Genomic DNA, 20,933 nt, shown 5'->3' with positions numbered 1-20,933 from the left:
AGGTTCCCCACTCTTGGTTTAGAGTGAAGTTAAAAAACCTCTTAAGCCCCCCTCATCTGTTTCAGCAGGCAGCACATTAACAACCATCAGGTATTTTACCTGCCAGTGTTTTACCTGTTGTGGGGGGTGGGGGAAATGATCTATTATTCTTATCTTTATTATTTATTCAGTTCATATTCTCCCTTTCATCCAAAGGAGTCCAGAGTGGCAAACAAAACAACTGAACAACAACAACAGAACAGTTAAAACCATTCTAATAACAGTTGCACATAAAAACAAGCTTCCATCCAGTGATATCCGGGTTGCCGGGAACAGTCTCCTTTAGCCATCAAATGCCTGGGTAAACTGGAATTAAACATCTATTCCCCACTCCCATCCTGATCCACAAGTGCCCACCCTGTGGCATGTCAAAATGCACAACCACGCTCTCCTGCCTGGACCACCAAGATGCAAGCCCACCCGACTAGCCAAGATGTACCCCTGACTCTACCCATTTGTCCATCACTGCTCTCACCCACTGTCCACAGCTTTTAAAAATAATAATGTTAGCAACCTGAATGGTGGAGAAACATCCATGAAAGGCAGGTTCAGGACAGCAAAGGGTATGTTTTGGCATAATTCAGCTGGGTCAGGCGAGGTCCACCAGGTTTGCACAGTGCCCCCCCCCATGAATTGTGTCCTAGGAGTAGGATGGGGGAGAAAGTCAGTTCAGTTCACATTTAAAGCTGAATTTATAAAATTCACACTTTCTGAAACAATAGAACCGAAACACTGCCGTCCTTCGAAATCCTCACTTACTCGAATTTTGTGATGCAGTTCTCCAACAAAGCAATGTTTATAAAAATGCACAGAACATGTGCATTAAAATGAATATATCAGTGAAAATACCATACAAAAATGCATCATATCAGGAGAAATTGCTTGCAAAAATGTGTGCATTAGTCAAAGCTGCCTATGCAAATGTGTTTATTAGGAGATCATTCTCATTAAAATGCTGGAAGATTATCATGAAGATTTTTTTTTTTTAGCTGCAAATTGCTGGAGAAATCTGGAGAATTTAAGACTGGAAAAATGTGAAACTGACAGAACTGAACTTGACAGACCCTTCTATCCCTATCTAATACTTCTAGAAAGTAAGGGATAACAACCTGCGCTGTGGGAGGCAGTATGCCTCTTAATGCCAGTTGCTGGAAATGGAAATTGACAGATCCATCCCTATGAAGGAGACATGCCCCCAGGATTGCCTGCAAATATGCAAGAATTTAATCACAGACTGTTAGGAATTCTGAAGCAGGCAAGTAGGTGGTGGAAAGTATTCTCTAAAGATAGGACGTTCACAAATCACTGAACTAATTCTTTAATCACATATTAAACTCTGCAGTCAATTAACACGCAGGACTGATAAAAATAATGAGTCTTGGGATTCTTACAGATCTCTCTCTGTGCATGTTATAGTCTGGCACCAGCTCCATTCTCTTGCTACCAGATTTCATAAAAAGACAAACTTCCACATGTTTCCTTTCAGTTTAATCTGCAGATGGTTTGGATTTCAACATGCAATTACTATAGCTTTTTACCAGATAACCAAAGGCACCAGCCTGCAGCTGAAATCTTTCCGTTCGAAACTTTGCGTGCCTCCAGACTGTCAGCCTCTTGTGGGAGGGATTCAAGTGTACACTGGAAATTAAGATTTGTGCATCTAAAGGGGATTAAAGTGCTCTATTGCCCTAGCACAACAAATCCACTTTAAAAAGAACACAACACGGCAGACTTTTTGCAGCATGGAAAGGGACGGGAAATGAGAAGTGTGGAATGAACAAATGATTAGGGATAGACCAGTCTGCTCATTTAGCTTCTACAGGTCTCTCAGTTTTCCAGTCTTAAATTCAGTTCTCCACATTCCTGCAACAATTTGCATTTTTTTAAAAAAATCCTCATGAAAATTTGTCAGCATTTTGGTGCAGATTTCTCCTAATAAGCATACCTTTGCATGCAACTGTGACTAACATACACATTTTGCAAGCAATTGTCCCTCATAGAATCCATTTTTGTATGTTATTTTCATGAATATATGCACATTTTGCCCTAGTATATATGCATCTTTGCACACATCACTAGATTGGAGAACTACATTGCAAAATTTGGAAAAGTGTGAATTTCAAAGGATGCTCTGCTTTGGTTCAGAAAGTAGGGATTTGGTAGGTTCACCTTTAAATGGGAACTGAATTTCCCCCCATCCCTACAAATGACTAACGGGAAGACCCCATAAGTGGGTCTGGATGAACTCAGAATGAATGCTTATTGTTGTATGACATCCCCATAAACAAATCAGAGCAAGTGATCAGTCAAGACTGGACATAATCTAACCACCATGTAAAGCAGAGTTGGGGAACCGTTTCTAGCCCATGGGCCATATGCCCTTCTGGGCAACTTTGCAAGGGCCACATGCCAGGAGGGGGCACAAAAGTGGCCAGAGCAATGAATGTAAGTTTTGCCTTTGTACAGTATGGTTGTTTCTAGATTACTAGTTAGATTTGTTAGATTACTGCAATGCTTTATATGCGGGGCTGCCTTTGAAGGCAGTTTGGAAACTGCAGCTGGTGGAGAACTCAGCAGCCAGACTGCTCACCGGGACAAGACGCTTTGAGCACGTGACACCGATTCTGGCGCAACTGCACTGGCTACCAATCAGTTTCCAGACTCAATTCAAAGTGCTGGTTTTGACCTATAAAGCCTTTTATGCCTCAGGACCCCAATACGCCTCTCCCTATATGTGTCAACTTGGATCCTGCATCTGGCATTGGAGGCCCTTTTTCATGTGCCCCCTCCAAAGGGTGTGTGGAGAGTGGCAACACAAAAATGGGCTTTCTCCGTGAAACGCTCTCCCCAGGGAGGTCCACCTGGCGCCATCAGTATCCGTCTTTAGGCACCAGGCAAAACCTTTCTCTTCTCCCATGCATTCGGTTCTTAACTTGGGAAGGCTTTTGGAGGACTTAATAAGCTGTGTAGCCTTCCTAAGAAGTGCTGCTTCACTGCCATATTTACTGTTTTTGTTTTTAACTTGGTACATTTTTTAAAACCTTCTTTTATTTTTATTTATCATTAACTGTAACTTGCTTTGAGTGTGCATATGTGTGTACAAAAGTGACTTAACACTTTTAATAATAAATAAATAAACACTCTGGGATAGGGCTGCCAGGCTCAGGGCCTGAGACTGATCCTGTATTTTTAGGAGAAGAGAATGTCAGCCAAGTGCAGGTGTTCTTGCAACACTGTAATGGGAAAAAACACAAGATGGAATTCTCCCTTCCCCCTGCACAACTTGTAAAGATACAGAAGACCTCTTGGTTGCCAGGGCTGGTTGTGAAGCAAGGCTGGTGAGGGGCGTGGCTTGGGGGACCGCCGAGGTCCAGACAGAGAGGGCTTGAGATTCCCCACCCCTGCTGCAAAATTTCTGCAGGAAAATCAGAAGGAATGCTGAATAAACAGGTCATCTGGAGGAGGCCTTTGTTGCTTTAAATACGAATCTTCTGTGATCCTGATGGGACTTGAACTTGTTTATTCCTTTAGGCCATTCTGGTGTTACAACATTTCTTCATGCTGCTTCCCTCCTTCCATGGCTACGTTCGTGAGATGGGTTCCTCTTTGTTGATCATGGAAAGGCCGCTTGCTAAGGGTTTCCTGTGACTGCAATCCTTGGGCTCTTAACTCTTAACTCTGTAGGTTTCTGTAGCAACAGCTCATCCTTTTCTAGAAAACAAGTAACTGCTGCCTCTCCTATGTTTTCCTTTATAAACACTGAAGTATTTTCGTTCCCCCTCCTTGCACTTGCTCCCAGTGGACCCCCTTCACATTCCAAGCTGCAAGTCAAAATAGGGTAGCCTTCACAGAGGACAAGCCTTTATTTGAAGGGCAGTCAGGTGAGAGTTCTCTATTTGAAGGAGCTCTCCATTTGAAGGGGTGTCTGGTCCAAGGCTGGGTTAATGGTAACAAAGAAGGAGGGAGAACAGGAGGGGCCTTAAGGACTTAAGAAGAGCCCTGCTGGATAAGCATCCTCTTCTCACAGTGGCCAGCCAGATCCCCAGGGGAAGCCCACAAGCAGGCCCTGTGCACAAGAGCCCACTCTCCCCTCCTGTGGGTTCTTGCAACTGGTTTTTAGAAGCATCCTGCATCTGACTATGGTGACAGAGAGCACAGCTATCATAACTAGTGGCCATTGATAGCCTTTGTTGTTGTTGTTGTTGTGTGCCTTCAAGTCGATTATGACTTATGGTGACCCTGTGAATCAGCGACCTCCAGTAGCATCTGTTATAAACCACCCTGTTCAGATCTTGTAAGTTCAGGTCTGTGGCTTCCTTTATGGAATCAATCCATCTCTTGTTTGGCCTTCCTCTTTTTCTACTCCCTTCTGTTTTCCCCAGGATTATTCTCTTTTCTGATGTATCATGTCTTCTCATTATGTGTCCAAAGTATGATAGCTTCTAGTGATAGTTCTGGTTTAATTTGTTCTAACACCCAATTATTTGTCTTTTTTGCGGTACATGATATCTGCAAAGCTCTCCTCCAACACCACATTTCAAAGGAGTTGATTTTTCTCTTATCCGCTTTTTTCACTGTCCAAATTTCACATCCATACATAGAGATCGGGAATACCATGGTCTGAATGATCCTGACTTTAGTGCTCAGTGATACATTTTTGCATTTGAGGACCTTTTCTAGTTCTCTCATAGCTGCCCCCCCCCAGTCCTAGCCTTCTTCTGATTTCTTGACTATTGTCTCCATTTTGGTTAATGACTGTGCCAAGGTATTGATAATCCTTGATGAGTTCAATGTCCTCGTTGTCACCTGTGAAGTTACATAAATCTTCTGTTGTCATTACTTTAGTCTTTTTGACGTTGAGCTGTAGTCCTGCTTTTGTGCTTTCCTCCTTAAGGGTTAGGGTTGCCAGGCCCAGCGTCCAAGAGGTCTTTTGTACATTTAAAAGTTGTGCAGGGGAAGGGAGAATTCCACCTTGTGGTTTTTCCCATTTCCGGGTTGCAAGAACACCTGCACTTGGCTGACTTTCTCTTCTCCTAAAGATACAGAATCAGTCTCAGGCCCTGAACCTGGCAACCCTGGATGCAATGGAGGGGGGGGGGATTATGCATTTCACAGTTGCTGCCCTGGGCTCCTACTGGGAGGAAGGGTGGGATGTAAATCTGATAAATAAATAAATACACACTCACTAGCAGTGACTGACCAGGAAGGAGACCTTGGGATCATACTGGATAGCTTTATGAAGATGTTGACCCAGCATGCTGCAGCTGTGAAGGAAAGTGAATTCCTTACAAGTGATGATTAGGAAAATAATTGAAAACAGAACTGCCAACATCATAGTGCCATTATGCAAATCTATGGAGAAGGTCACCTGACCACCATCACCAAGTTATCAGGATTTCCTTGGTCAAATCATATAAAAACGCCCAATGTTATTCTGTGGTACAGGTCATCCTTAACGGAAAGTTAGACCGCATGGGTTGCATTCAGTACAGCTTGCATCTGCATTGCATCTGGGCTCCTTTGACAGGTAGGGCAGGACACACATTTAATAATATGATGCTCTACTCAGAGTAGACCCATTGAAATGATTGAACCTACGTTAGTCATGTCTGTTCACTTCAGTGAATCTACTCTGAGTCGGACTAGCCTTGAATACCCCTCGTCAGGAGTCATGTACTCCCAGCAGGGTCACCCCTGGCGGTAAGGTCAAGGGAAAGGAACCAGACAAAGAACGATCCAAGAAAGTCCTCAACGGCAGAACAGGCGGAGGAGAACCATGTGTACGTTACAACGGCTGTGAAGGCGGATGAAGGCTGCAGCAGATAGGAGACTTCCAATCATCGTGGTACCCATGCCATTGGATGCAAGCCTTTTTCTGTCAAGATTGTGTGTTGATCGTTGTGCACCGATCTCCCCACATAAAACAAATTCACGCACAGGCGTCTTCCAAGCAAAGACCTTATCTTGGAAGACAATCTTACTCGGCCACGAGTGATCACCAATGAATGAATGACCACCGCATGCACCTTAGAATAACACCCCCTCTCCAACTCAGTTCTGTACCCACTGGATCACCCAATTAGTTGGCTGTACCACCCTTTTAGCATGGTATAAGGTTGGGCTGAGATTACCCTATTTTCGTTTATCTGCTAATGCTAGATTTATAACATTTATTTATTTAGAAACCTAAGAAGAGCCACTGTGGTGTAATGGTTAGAACAGGCTTTCCCAACCTTTCCCAAAGGTTGGGAAAGGATGTGTTACAGATCTGTTCTTCAACCTTGGGTCCCCAGATGTTGTTGGACTACAACTCCCATCACCCCTAGACAGCATGGTCAATGGTCAGGAATTATGGGAACTGTAGTCCAGCAACATCTGGGAACCCAATGTTGAAGAACACTGGGTTAGAGTGTTGGACTAGGACCTGGGAGACCAGGGCTTGAATCCCCACTCAACCATGAAGCTCACTGGGTGATCTTGGGCCAGCCACCATATCTCAGCCTAACCTACCTCACAGGGTTGTTGTGAGGATGAAATGGAAAGGGGGAGAACCACATGCACCATGTGGTATATAAATATAATAAATAAATAAGAAGTATATCTATGTGTGTGTCCTGTTTTATTTTAGAAGTGTGTGCTAATAAAGCACTGGAAAGACCAAAATGTCCTGGGTTAACTAGGAAATCTTTTTGCTGGTAAAACAGGGTGAGGAACCTGTGCCCCCCTACGTGTTGATGAACGACAACTTCCATCATTCCTAGCCATTGCCCGTCCTTGCTGGAGCTGATTATTATTATTTATTGAAGTTACATCTTGCCTTTCCACCCAAAGGAGCACAGGGCAGCAAACATAAACGCAATAGCTCAACGAAAAAGGGAAAAACATACAAAAACAGTTAAAAACATTCCAAACCACAATTACAATTAAAAACATTATAAAACCCGGTTAACAACATTGTAAAAACAAAGTTAAAATATTCTAAAACACAGGAACAGTGCCCTTCAGCCATCAAATGCCTGGGTAAACAGGAATGTTTTCAAATTCCTCCTGAAAGTTAATAGTGATGGAGACAGACGTACCTCACTGGGGAGGGCATTTTACAAACGGAGCCACCACTGGAAAAGCCCTGTCATGGGTCAGTGCCAACCAGGCAGTGTTCAATGGAGGCACCGCCAAGGCCTTGCCTGCTGATCGTAGGGCATAACATGCTGGGAAAGGCTCCTTTTTCGTACTTGGGTCTCAATCCATTTAGGGCTTTATATGCTAGTACTAAAACCTTGAACTGGGCCTGGTAGCTCAACTGCAGCCAATGCAATGCTTTCGGGACTAGAGACACATGGTCCCACCAGGCTGCCCCACTTACCAGCCTGGCAGCCACATTCTGCACTAGCTACAGCCTCTGGACCCTTTTCAAAGGCAGCCCACATACAACACATTACAGCAGTTGACGGGAGTTGTAGTTCAGCAACATCTTGAGGGCCAAACCTGTATTGAGTTGTACTATGTGCTGCAATTTTTATCATATTGGTCTATGCATTGTAGTGAACTTTGTTTGGTATGCTTTTTTTGTACTGTGATTTTTATTCTGTTTATATATTGAATTTTTTTTCCTTTTTTTGTAAGTCGCTTCGAGTTTCATTTTGGGAAAAAAGCGACGAATAAATATAAATAAATAAACAATTTAAATTTGGTAAATTGTATTGTTTTTATTGTATTCTTATACCTGTGTTTATTTTTGTTTATTTTTCTTTGTAAGCCGCCTTGAGGGCCTTTGGCTGAAAGGCGGGGTATAAATAAAATTTAACAATAAAATAAATAAATAAATAAAGGTTCCCCACCCCAGTTTAAAAAAACACCATTACTGAGTCAAACTGTTCTGAATAACAGTGTGGCATTCAACAGGCCCAGAGAAACCTCTGGCTTTCAGTGGTATTCCGTTCACATCCTAGGCCATGAAAAGAGGGGTGGGGGGTGGAATTCATGCAGGTTACTACATGAACTGCGTGGATTTCCCGTTGAAAACTTCTGAGCAATCATGTGCTTCTCCCTCACGGCACCGCCCTCAGTGGGTGACATATAATATCAGAATTGCTGCCTGTTCTTTACAAGCTGGCAAGACCTCATCAAGATGAAGACTTTCACTGTTGTGCTCTTGGTCGTTGCAGCCTTCTGTGTGGAGAGAGGTGAGTGTAGCAGCAAGAGATCCCTTGGGGTTAGCCAAACGATGGCATGATGTAGAGAAGGGACTTTTTAGGATAATTGCAGGCATGGAGCACAACCTGTTGTTGAGATGCTGCAGGAGAGAGAGCTGCTGAAAACAGGTTTTGGAAGTCCTTTAGATTCTCAGTTCTTTTGCCATACACTGTAACTATTCTATTTGCATTTTAATGAGGAACGATCACATTTGCATTTCTCAAAGTAATATGTAAACTGAAACCCAATTATTCTTTGAAACTTGCACGCCTTTGAATTTTGTGAAGCAGTTCTCCAACCAACCGATGTGTACAAAATTGCATGCATTAGTGAAAATGACATGCAGAAATGCATTGTATTAGGGGAGACTGCTTGCAAACATGTATGGATTAGGGGAAACTCCATATTAAATTGAGTTAATTAGGATAAATTAGCACTAAATTGCTGATGAATTTTCATGAAGATTTTTTTTTTTTGCAAATAGCTGCAGAGATGTGGAGAACTGAATTTAAGATTAGAAAAATTAGAAACTGAGAGAACCAAAAATGACATTTGTCCATCATCTCTAGGTGCAACTGGTCTGTTTGAGAGCTCCTGGAATGAAACATTTCCAATCTTACAACGTATATGTACAGTATTCATTCATTCATTCATTCATTCTGACTCTGCTTACTAACCTGTTACACAGGCTCCCAAAGCACTTCCCTTATACTAAGTGAGAATGGTCAACTGTCCATCAGTCAAGTAATTTCTTCTCTGGGCAGGGCCTGCTATCTAAAGATCATCTAATTGGAGATTGAAGCTGGAGGCTTTTAAATTGCTAGCCAGTGCTCTGCTGCTGAACAGTGGTTATTGTGAAGCTAGTCCAGAGATAGTCACAGACTTAGATAGATAGACAGATAGATGCATCAGCCAGAAGCCACTGCAATTTATTTACAAAGTACAAACAAACATAAGCACACCTAAGCAAACAGAATTGCTAAACTAAATCTAAAAAATATACAAAACTTAAAAAGTGGCCCTTAATTTAATGACAGTAGCTAGACATTATGTGCTCATTGCTGTCACCAGCTTATCTTGATCCTCTTCTGGTTGATGAATCAAAAGAACCCATTTCAGGGTGGATGAAACAGGCTTTTGAGTCTTGACTGGATGCGTGATTTGCCGCTGCAGATTGTAATATGGAGAAGGCACATGTAGCTGAGCAGTGGAGCATCTGCTTTGCATATAGAAAGTCCCAGGTTCGATCCTAGGTAGGGCTGGGAACGTCCCCAGGCTCAAACCTGGAATTGCCACTCCCATTCAGAAGGCAGTACTGAGGGAGATGGACCAGTGGCCTTACTCAGTAGTATAACATAACTTCCTATGTTCCTAAGAGCAATGTGCCGTTGTGATGTCTCTGCACACACTAGTTGAACCAAAAAGAGGGGGACCCTCAAGATGCCACACCAGCAAACAGCAGGAGGTTGAGAACAGGACAAAATATTTACTGAAGCCCAGTGCTTTTCAGGTGATAACGTCAAGGGCAATCTGCAAATATATATATAAACATCAAAATCAGCTAAGAGTGAATTCTGAAATATAAAAAAAGCTTGATACATATATCCGCTCATAGTAAATATGGATAATTTATAATGTAACAACATCCTGCATGCTTTCTTATTCTTAACCACCTGCCATTTGCTGGCGTGGCACCTTGAGGGTCCCCTCTTTTTGTTTTGAGTTTTTGTGGGTGCATCCCTCCTTGCTCTTCTGCACACAGTGGCTCATCCCAGAGGTGCAGACATTTTATAGAGCAGCTTCAGTGCTCAAATGGGGTTTGGCGAGAGCTTCATGCAATCCATCAGGGAAGGAACAAAAGTGTGAGCCAGGCAGGCAAAGCTGGAGTCGGGCGCTGTGTGTTGCCCCTCCCGCCCCCGAGGGTTGTAGTTGGTTTGAAAGAAGCATCGGGACATGTCTGGGTGTTGATGCTTGCCCCACTTTCACTGGCTTCAGCAAACTGGCCCCAATCCAGCTCTAGTCATACAACACTGCTAATCACACGTAAGAACTTTTCCACCCTGGGCTCCTGTTGGGAGGAAGGGCGGGATATAAATCAAATAATAAATAAATAAATAAACTAGTGGCTCCTGACTCTCAAAGACTGTTTCGATCACAGGTGTGTACACCATCATGGGAACTGAAGTCTCCCAAACAACAATCAGCTCTTTAAAAAACAATTATCTGTCTGGATTCAAATATTTCTTTAGCTTGGTAGCTGTTGCTCATGCAGACTGGTGGGGCGGAAAGCAGAGCCCAAATCTAGGTTGGAGACAGCCAATGGCAGGCAGAGCCGACTAATGCTAGTTTTGTCCACATTCTGATGGGGACTGGCTGAGGGCAGACTGAGACTGGTGGGGTAATCCCCCATTCTCACCCATCGAGCAACCTCCACAGTTTGAAAAGGAAGGCTGGTCAAGTTGCAGGAAGCCAGATTTCGACTGGACATCAGGAAAAACTTCCTAACTGTTAGAGCCATATGACAATGGAACCAATGACCTAGAGAGGTAGTGGGCTCTCCGACATTGGAGGCCTTCAAGAGGCAGCTGCACAGCCATCTGTCGGGAATGCTTTGATTTGGATTCCTGCATTGAGCCGGGGGCTGGACTTGATGGCCTTATAGGCCCCTTCCAACTCTACTATTCTATGATTCATTTTGCACCAGACCAAAGACTGATCAAGGAACTTTGACTCCTGGTGCGAGCGGGTCTTTCCCACAGGACAAACTGGATAGGATAGATTACCCTGCTCGTGAAGTAGGATAGAGTTAGATCGTGAAGTTAATGACCACGGCAGCTAAATTGAAACTGCAAGTTCAGAGGCCATGTACCATACTCTGGTTCGCCATACTCGGCATCTAGTAGGGATGGAAAGGTCCGTCTGTTTCGGTTCTCTCAGTTCCTCATTTTTCCAATGTTAAATTCAGTTCTCTACATTTCTACAGCAATCTGCAATTTTAAAAAAAATCCTCATGAAAATTCTCCACCATTTTAGTGCAAATGTCTCCATATAAGCACATTTTTGTAGGCAATTTTGACAAAGGCACACATTTTTGCAAGCCATTTCTCCTCATTTCATGCCTTTTTGCATGTTATTGTCACTCATGTATTCATTTTTATGCACACTTTCCCCTAATAGATGCATTTTTGTAAATGTTGGTTAGAAGAGGTGTTAAGCAAGGCTGTTTGTTGGCCCCTTTTTTGTTCAACTTTTTTATTAACGATCTTATTCCCACAATGGCCTCCCCTGACTTCTTTCCCCCTTCAGTAGGGAACAGGAAGATAGCATCTTTGCTTTATGCTGACGACCTGGTCCTGCTGTCTCAAAATAAAATCGGGCTAAAAAGAATGTTGCTAAGATTAGAGGAGTATTGTGAGGCCCATCATCTATATGTCAATTATTCTAAAACTAAAATAATGATATGTGGGCAATATAGTAGGTCTAAATCCAGCTGGTCTCTAAATGGCCAACCACTTGAACAGGTCAACACATTTAAATATCTAGGCATATGTTTCAATAACAAACTCCGTTGGAGCCCTCAATTGGAGGCGACTAAGTTACTGGCCGCAAGGTCCAGTGGCCAATTAAGGAAATTTTTCTATTCTCGTGGTGGTCAACTTATTAACCCAATGCTAAAAATCTATGTAGCCAAACTCCTCCCTAAAATCCTATATGGTTCAGAGCTCTGGGGTCACTCAGAAAAAGCTAGCCTTGAAGTCCTCCAAAATACATTCTTGAAACAAATAATGGGCCTCCCCAGAAGTACCCCATCAGCCCATATAAGAGCGGAACTTGGTCTACCCTCTCTGTCAGCTCGGATTGATTTAGCTTTCCTACGATATTGGAAAAGAACATCTTCCACGGGTGACTCTCCCCTCACAAAACTTTGTTGGCATGATTCACAGAGTGTGGGAGGGTGGGCCTCAAAATTTACTGAATTACTAACAACCTATGACCTCACCCTAGACAAATTCTCAAACTTTAATCCATCTGAGTTACGCAATTGGATCTTTAATCATGATGCCTATCAAGATAGAGCATCAATTGTGGCAGCCTCTTTTTCCCTCTGGTTCCCTCAAATTAAACTTAACCACGCCCCGGCCGCTTATCTTACCAGTTTGACCTGTGCTCAGTTGCGCAGAGCCTTTGCAGAATTGCGGTTTCAAACCATGCCCTCAGCTATTCTAGAGGGCAGATATAAGGGCACCCCGATCGCTGAACGCCTCTGTATTTTTGGTTGTAAAGTCCCTGAAGATTTAGCCCATTATATGCTTTTATGTCCCTTATATCAGCACCCCAGAGAAAAATTTTTAGCTTCTTGTTTGAGTTCCACCAGGGGGTCTCCCAATGCAAAATTAGTAATAGAGTTATTAATGGACAATAACAAGCAGGTCACAATTGCAGTGGCTAATTTTGCTTTCGCTGCTAAAAAGCTTAGAGCAGCGTACATAAACTCCCTATGAAACCAACTTGGTGACGTACTCAAGTTTTAAGTCTTCTGATTTTAAAACGTTTTCTTGTAATCCTTTGTGCCAAATCATGTCTGATTGTTTTTATTCTGTTATTTTTATGATGCAACGGCCTATGGCTATATGCAAATAAAGGAAATTGATTGATTGATTGTTTAGTTGGCAAACTGCATCCCAAAATTCTAATCAATGCGAATTTCGAAGGATGGCTGTGTTTCGGTGCTTATATTGTTTTGGAAATAGTGAATTTGATAAATTCTGCTTGAAATGCGAACTGAATTGAAATTCTCACCCATGCCTAGCATCTAGAGGAAATTGGTTGGCCACCACTGAAAACAGGAAGCATTACTCGATGGTTCACTGGCCTGTTCCAGCAACACTCTGAAAGGGCCATAGCTCAGTGGTTGAGCTTCTGCTTTGCATGCCAAAGGTCCCAGGTTCAAACCCCAACAGCTCCAGGTAGAGCTGGAAGACATCCCTTTTGAAACCCTGGAGAGCTGCTGGATGGAACAGTGAGACTGACTCACTAGAAGGCAGGTTTCTATGTCCCTATATTTGTTCTTAATTGAGGTTTCAACTCCAGAGCTTTCTCCTCTTTGCCCAGACTTGAAGCTGTTTTCCCTTGATAAGGTAAAGGTCGAAAAACCTGCTCAACCCACCAGTCCTCAAGAGCCTCAAGTCATTGGATTGTCTCACACCTTTTTCTTTGGGAAGGTGTTCCCAGTGTTGAATTCAGTGTGTGTCAGTCTGTCAGTGTGCAGGGCTACTTTGGGACTGGCAGAAAACCAACAAGGGCTGCTTTCCCCTTGAGTGAAATCCTTAGGGCCTAACTAGAGAACTGTGATTGGACCTCCCATTGGAAGAATCTTCTCAATGTTCTGGGTTGTATCCACTGCTAGCCTGACCCAGAGTAAACCCACTGAATTAGTAATGAACCTGAATTGAAAATGGAAATGGAGTGCCTTCAAGTCACTCCCGACTTATGGCGACCCTATGAATAGGGTTTTCATGGCAAGAGGTATTCAGAGGTGGTTTTACCACTGCCTTCCTCTGAGGCTGAGAGGCAGTGACTGGCCCAAGGTCACCCAGTGAGCTTCATGGCTATGTGGGGATTCAAACCCTGGTCTCCCAGGTCATAGTCCAGCACTCTAACCACTACACCACACTGGCTCTCGGACCTGAATTAGTCATGTCCTTCAACTGCAATGGGTCTCCTCTGAATAGGACTAGCCATGGATAGAACCCACTATTGTTAAATTTCGTAATATTTAGTAATATACTCCCAATGTATTTCTTCTAAATATACAATTTCTTCTAAATATTGTAAAATGGTATACTATTAAAAGTAAACTGCTTAGAGATTTTAAAAATCATATATAAGGGTAAAGTGTTCATATAAACACATATGCAAATATGCTATGTTGGGGAAAGTTGCTTGCAGGAATTCACACTAAAGTGTTGATGAATTTTCATGAGCATGTCTTTATTGTTGTTAAAAAACACACATATAGCTGCAGAAACATGGAGAACTGAATTTCGTGCCCATACAACCCCCCTGTTGCAACAGCTCCACTTGTTGCCAATTTGCTTCTGGACTCAGTTCAAGGTGCTGGTGTTGTCCTTTAAAGCCCTTCACGGCTTGGGCCCTGTCTATCTGTCCGATCGGTTGTCTTCTTATGAACCCCCCCCGTTCTCTCAGGTCCTCCGATAATTCGCTCCTTAGGATACCCTCAACCTCACAAGTTCATCTTTCAGGAACCAGAGATAGGGCGTTCTCTGTTATCGCCCCTACACTCTGGAATTCCCTGCCAATAGAGGTCCGGTTGGCCTCCTCGCTTCCAGCATTCCGTCGCCAGGTCAAGACGTTCCTTTTGCGTCTTGCATTTAACCTGGACTGAGGAATAGGAAATCTCTTGACCACGAGAGATTATGGAGTAATTATGTGTTTATTGTATTGTATACAGTTTTTACTATTTTAATCTTATCTTATAAGTTTGTATCTATGGTGTATGTCTTGCTTTTATAAGGTATTCTCGGTCTATGTTCTTTTATTATAGAGTTGTCCGCCGCTCTGAGCTTTCCAGGAAGATAGAGCGGCATAGAAATGTTTTAAATAAATAAATAAATTTAAGGTTGGAAAAATTAGAATCTGAGAGAACCGAAATTGACAGATTCATCCATCCCTGTTCTGGAGGTCCAGAGATTAGCCACCTCTGCATCATAGGAACCATAGGCAACTGCCTTATTCCAAGTCAGACTGTTGCTCCATTCAGCTCAATATGGTCTACACTGACTGGCAGCAGCCACTGACTGGTTTCAGGCAGGGGACCCTCCCTACCTGCAGGTGCTGGGGATTCCACCTAGATGTTCTGCATGCAAAGCAAATCCACAACCACTGAGCTGCGGGCCTTCCAGTAACATCTGGAGGGCCAGAGGTTTCAGAAGGCTGGGTTAGAGCACCCACAACGATCAACAGACACAAGTATCTTCCCCATGAGGCCAAAGTGTTGAGGGTTTTTTTGTTTAGGAAAAAAGATGCTTAAGGTGGGGACAATATAGAAGTGTATAAAATTATACATGAGTAAAGGACGTGGATAAAGAGGAGTTCTGCCTCTCTTACGATATTAGACAGTGGAGGGTGGTAGCTCTATGCCAGTGGGGCAGTGAAATCCATGCCAGGCTTTTCCAGGAGCTCTGCTATAGGTTTCAGCACCTTGAACAGCTCCTGGGAAAACCCAGAGCGGATTCCACTGCCCCACTGACCTGGAGCCACCACCCTCCACTGATATTACAAACCAGGATCATGCACTGAAACTGAATGATGGTTGGGGTTGCTGGGAATTGTCGTCCAACTATATCTGGAGGGCTCACCTTGGATTACTACATCCATTAAAACAGCCTGCACCCACCTGGTGCCCTCCAGACATCATCATCATTATTTATTTATTTATTTATTCATTTATTTTATTAAACTTGTATACCACCCCACAGCTGAAGCTCTCTGGGCGGTTTACAACAACCAAAAACAAATACAATTTAAAATACATCTTTCAAAAAACAATTTAAAACACAACTTAAAAATTTAAAACAATATAGAACACATGCTAAAATGCCTGGGAGAAGAGGAAAGTCTTGACCTGGTGCCGAAAAGATAACAGTGTTGGCGTCAGGTGCACCTCGTCACCAATATCATTCCATAATTTGGGGGCCACCACTGAGAAGGCCCTCTCCCTTGTTGCCATTGTCTGAGCTTCACTCGGAGTAGGCACCCAGAGGAGGCCCTTTGATCTTGAACATAGTGTATGGGTGGGTTCGTGTTGGGAGAGGCGTTCCATCAGGTATTGTGGTCCCAAGCCGTGTAAGGCTTTATAGGTCAATACCAGCACCTTGAATTGAGCTCGGAAACATACAGGCAGCCAATGCAAGCGGGCCAGAATCGGTTTTATATGTTTGGACCGTCTGGTCCCTGTTACAAATCTGGCGCTGCATTTTGCACAAGCTGCAGTTTCCGAACCGTCTTCCAAGGCAGCTCCACGTAGAGTGCATTGCAGTAATCTAATTTGGAGGTTACCAGAGCATGGACAACTGAAGCCAGGTTATCCCTGTCCAGATAGGGGCGTAGCTGGGCCACCAACCGAAGTTGGTAGAAAGCACTCCGTGCCACCAAGGCTACCTGAGCCTCAAGTGACAGAGATGGTTCTAGGAGAACCCCCAAGCTACGAACCTGCTCCTTCAGGGGGAGTGCAACCCCATCCAGAACAGGTTGGACATCCACCATCCGGTCAGAAGAACCACCCACTAACAGCATCTCAGTCTTGTCTGGATTGAGCCTCAGTTTATTAGCCCTCATCCAGTCCATTGTCGCAGCCAGGCACTGGTTCAGCACATTGACAGCCTCACCTGAAGAAGATGAAAAGGAGAAATAGAGCTGTGTGTCATCAGCATACTTATGGCAACGTACTCCAAAGCTCCGGATGACCGCACCCAACAGTTTCATGTAGATGTTGAACAGCATGGGGGACAGCACTGACCCCTGCAGAACCCCATACTGGAGAGTCCAGGGTGCCGAGTAATGTTCCCCAAGCACCACCTTCTGGAGCCGACCTGCCAAGTAGGAGCGGAACCACCGCAATGCAGAACCTCCCACTCCCAACTCAGCCAGTCTCCCCAGAAGGATACCATGGTCGATGGTATCGAAAGCCGCTGAGAGATCAAGGAGAATCAACAGAGTCACACTCCCCCTGTCTCTCTCCCGACAAAGGTCATCATACAGGGCAACCAAGGCTGTTTCTGTGCCAAAACCAGGCCTGAAGCCTGTTTTTAATATTTTATTTTACCAAGGACGACTACCATTATGTCCATGTATAAACTGAAACACAAATTAACCAATAAAACCCTGGAGCAGAGAAAAGGCCTCTCCAGATGGACCACAGCTCCCATCTGGCCTTGCTGGCAGGAGCTGATGGGAATGGTAGTCCAAAACATCCAGAGGGCACCAGGTTGGCAAAGATTGCACTGAAACGACACAGCTGGCCTTGGAACGCACACAAGAAGGCTTGCTTAGGACTGTGTCAAAGGGTCACCTCTTTAGGAAGGCAAAAGCTGAAACGATGCTTGTCGAAGGTCTGGTTCTCCTTGCCAGTTGGCATTTCTTCACGCGACTGCCTTTAATGGACTGGTCTTGCGACTTTTTGACAGCATCGCCTCAGCCAATCAACTCCACCCTGCTGGCACCCATCTAGACTCTTTCCCTCTACAAAGCTCAGACACTATGACGTTCTCCCTAATGGAAGAGGCCCTTCACACCCACTGGCATCTCAAGATCAGCCAGTATCTTCCTACCATCTCTGAGCTGAAAAAGAAGGGAGGCACCCCACCCAAAACACAACCTCAGATGAGGAAAACAATCTTGGGGAACAGAAGGGATTGCCAAGCTGTGCTCTCGATTGCAAAAAGGAGTTGTTTGACAGGAGGATGGTGGATTCAGGACAGGCCGGGGGAAAGGACTTTTTTACATAATTCAATCTGTGGAATTCACTGCCACCAAGAGTGGTGGTGATAGTTACTGGTTTAGATGGCATGGCTTTAAAAGGGGATTAGAGAAATTCAGGGCTGATAGGACTATCAGTGGCTATTAGCCATGGTTGCTACAGGGCACCATCATGTTCAGAGACAGAGCATTGTATTCAATTAAGTCCTGCTCAGAGTAGTCCTATTGAATGTAATGAACCTAAGTTAGCCATGTCCATTAATTTCAACTCTGAGCAGGACTAACATTGAATACCATCCAGACAATATAACTCTAAACCAGTGATGGGGAACCTGGTGCCCTCCAGACCATGGTGGCTGGTGGCTCAGTTTATTATTTACTTATTAATTATTTGATTTATATCCCACCCTTCCTCCCAGCAGGAGCTCCGTGTCAGTGAAACCAAGAATCCACTCCCGGTTTTAGTCCGAACTTTAGAGGACCATCAGCACTTCGGACAGCTCTTTGAAAGTTCAGACTAAAACCTGGAGTGGATTCCACTGCCCCACTGACACGGGGCCATCAGCCATCACTGCCTCCAGATGTTGTTAGGCTCCAACTCCCATCATCCCTGGCCACCTGCCACACCAGCTGGGACTGATGGAAGCTGGAGTCCAGCAACATCTGGAGGACCAGAGGTTCCCCACTCTGGCTCTAATCAATTGGTGGCTGGGATTTAAATTTCCCGCAATACCCCAGAGTGATCCAGCTGCTCGGAGCACCAGTCCAGAAAACGTTGTTAATGAAGGAGGTCGCAGGGCAGGTGTAAGTAATGGGGACTGCCACTGGTCTGGGGCCCTGCCAGCAGCCCAAGGATGCCAAGTTCTGGTGCTGGCACCTTTAACTGTATCCAACAGAAAGTTCAATGGGAAATGTGTTGCTATAGCAACGTAAAATCCTTCACTTTTTTTTTTTGCAGCTTCCTCGTTGCACTGTTACAAGTGTGAAAATGCAAAATCCCATGCAGAGTGTACAAACACTGTTAAGTGTTCCGACATGGACAGATTTTGTGTGGCAGTGAATAACCAAGGCCCTGGTAAGTGTCAGAGTAACTGGTGGTCTGTTTATAGGAAGACGGAGAGAAAACTAGGCAGTGCTCAGCATGTCCACTGGGTGGAACTGAGGATTCTGTTAATGAATTTTGCATAGATTTCCCTGTGGGCAAAACAATGTTTTTGCTTTTAGGTAATGGCCACCATCTTTTTACATTTTTACCTTTAAGGCATTCCCCTCATATGTGTGAGAAGCACAAGAATGCTCCTTTGATAATGGTGTTTGCCATCTGCATTTTTTATAGTAATGTTGCAGTTATAAAACAAGAACACACTTTCTAAGGCTGCAATCCTAAACTCATTTATCTGGGAGTAAGCCCCGCTGAATTCAATGTGACATACTTCTGAGTAGAGATAGTTAGGGTTGTGCTGTTTAAGCCAGGGATAAATGTACCTCTTGCCAGCCTTACCGCAATGACATTTATTTCCAGACCAGTGTTGATTGCTTGTTTAAATTCTTTTGTTTTTCAGGTGACAATTTTTCCATCAACAAATGGTGTGCTCCACAGTGCCCAACCAACTTTGAAATCAAGGGTGGCAAACTCGGCTATTCGGCTCAGTGCTGCGAGACTAACTATTGCAACAAGGGTGCTGCCGGCAATGTGAAAGCCAGCTACGTCATCATGATCATGGCGACACTCGCTAGCTTTGCCTACATCCTCCAGGCAGGGCTGTGATGGGGTGGGGAATACAGATCACTAAGCATCTCTCTCTAGCTGCTCATGGGAGGCATTAATCCCACTTTTTTGGCAAGGCCTAATTCTGGCTTCACTGAGAGCTGCTCTAGGCATGATGCAGAATGTCTCTCTCTCTCTCTCTCTCTCTCTCTCTCTGTTTTGCTACCCATGAGGATGATGGAGGATGTTCTTCCATGTAAAAGCAAAGCTCCTCTCTACATGCCACTATGTAAATGAGCGTACTACAGGGTTTCCACAACAGAGGGGAACATTTTATGGGGGAGGAACATTCACAAATATATTCCAAAGTGGTGTGGTCCAAAATCCAACCATCTCATTTCTGTCTTTATGTGTAGAATGGCTCGTTGTGTCTTTATCTCTCTCCCCACCCCCAGCCCTTATGCAAAACTGCTTCTTTCTTATTGGCTTTTTTCTTCTGCTTCCGCCTATAGGTTCAGATTCCCATTGCCTCTCTGGCTGCGGCTCAGCGGTAGAGTGCTTGCTTTCCATGTAGAAAGTCCCAGGTTCAACCCTTGGCATATTCAGGTCTGACATCTTGGAGAGCTGCCATCTATGTCATTGTCTGACAAGGTTGTGGTGCAGCCTTTGCCAAGTTGGTACCCTCCATCGTGCTGGCTGAGCTGATGGGAGTTATAGTCCAAAATATCTGAAGGGCACCAGCTTGGCTTTCAGGTTGAAAGTGGGACATGTCAGTCATCTAAATGAGTCCTAATATGGAATGCTTGAGGAAATCACAATGCACTTTCCAGTTGAAGAACACTGCCCTCTAATGGGCAAAAACAGAAGGACCAGTTAAGGTTACTTTGGAGAAGAGCTAGGCCCTAGGAACAGGCACAAATATAATCTGGAATGGGGTCCAGTCCAGACAGTACCTTCTGTTGGACCAAGAGATGTAAGTGTTGGAATCTTTTGAATCACGTATAACTCTTTTGCAGAGTCAGGCAGGAACCTCATTAAATCTTCCCATTGGAAAGCACAAATGCTGTGTGTGTTCCCTTCTTCTTGAGCAAGGCCCTTTTTGAGGTTACTCCATTTCCTCTCTTCTGCTGGCTTTGGCCAGTTCCTCCAATTTAGTACTCCAACATGGGATTTTTTACTTTTGGAATGCCTTCTCTTAAATAGCCTTACTTTCCTGACAGCTTTGCAATTTCCTGATGACACTCCCTGTCCATGCTTCCCCATGTCTTTTACAAGAACACCTGAACAACTCCATCCCCCCCCCTTTCTTTCTCTTGGGCCTGTCTTAACCTATGTAGCAATTTGGTCACTTTGGGGGTGAAGATGCAGTTTGTATTATCAATGCTAAATGCAATAAACGATCCTGTTGTTCTACACAAAAGCAAATCACACCAGAAAGATTTTTGGTTTTGTCCAGTCTGTGGCTTTCTTTTATTCTTTTTCAACATGTAGCACC

At 44.1% G+C, this 20,933-nt stretch overlaps 1 protein-coding gene across 1 annotated transcript; it reads left to right on the top strand.

Moving 5' to 3' along the window:
* The first annotated feature begins 8,112 nt into the window (after nucleotides 1–8,112).
* LOC133375460 (lymphocyte antigen 6E-like) lies at nucleotides 8,113–20,863 on the top strand. The gene is made up of 3 exons (XM_061607067.1): nucleotides 8,113–8,222; nucleotides 18,689–18,805; nucleotides 19,293–20,863. Exons 1-3 carry the CDS (start codon nucleotides 8,168–8,170, stop codon nucleotides 19,496–19,498), a joined length of 378 nt encoding a protein of 125 aa, XP_061463051.1. The 5' UTR covers nucleotides 8,113–8,167; the 3' UTR covers nucleotides 19,499–20,863.
* Nucleotides 20,864–20,933: the final 70 nt, after the last annotated feature.

Source organism: Rhineura floridana, chromosome 1 (assembly GCF_030035675.1).
Source record: "Rhineura floridana isolate rRhiFlo1 chromosome 1, rRhiFlo1.hap2, whole genome shotgun sequence".
NCBI lineage: Eukaryota > Metazoa > Chordata > Lepidosauria > Squamata > Rhineuridae > Rhineura > Rhineura floridana.
The sequence above is the reverse complement of the archived record's forward strand: the minus strand, read 5'-3'. Positions and strand labels throughout refer to the sequence as shown.

Excerpts from the sequence above, each read along its gene's own strand:
- LOC133375460 (XM_061607067.1), top strand. The coding sequence starts at position 8,168 with ATGAAGACTTTCACTGTTGTGCTCTTGGTCGTTGCAGCCTTCTGTGTG. Across the intron at positions 8,223-18,688 it reads AGCCTTCTGTGTGGAGAGAG|CTTCCTCGTTGCACTGTTAC; the intron begins GTGAGTGTAGCA and ends TTTTTTTTGCAG. Across the intron at positions 18,806-19,292 it reads AGTGAATAACCAAGGCCCTG|GTGACAATTTTTCCATCAAC; the intron begins GTAAGTGTCAGA and ends TTTGTTTTTCAG.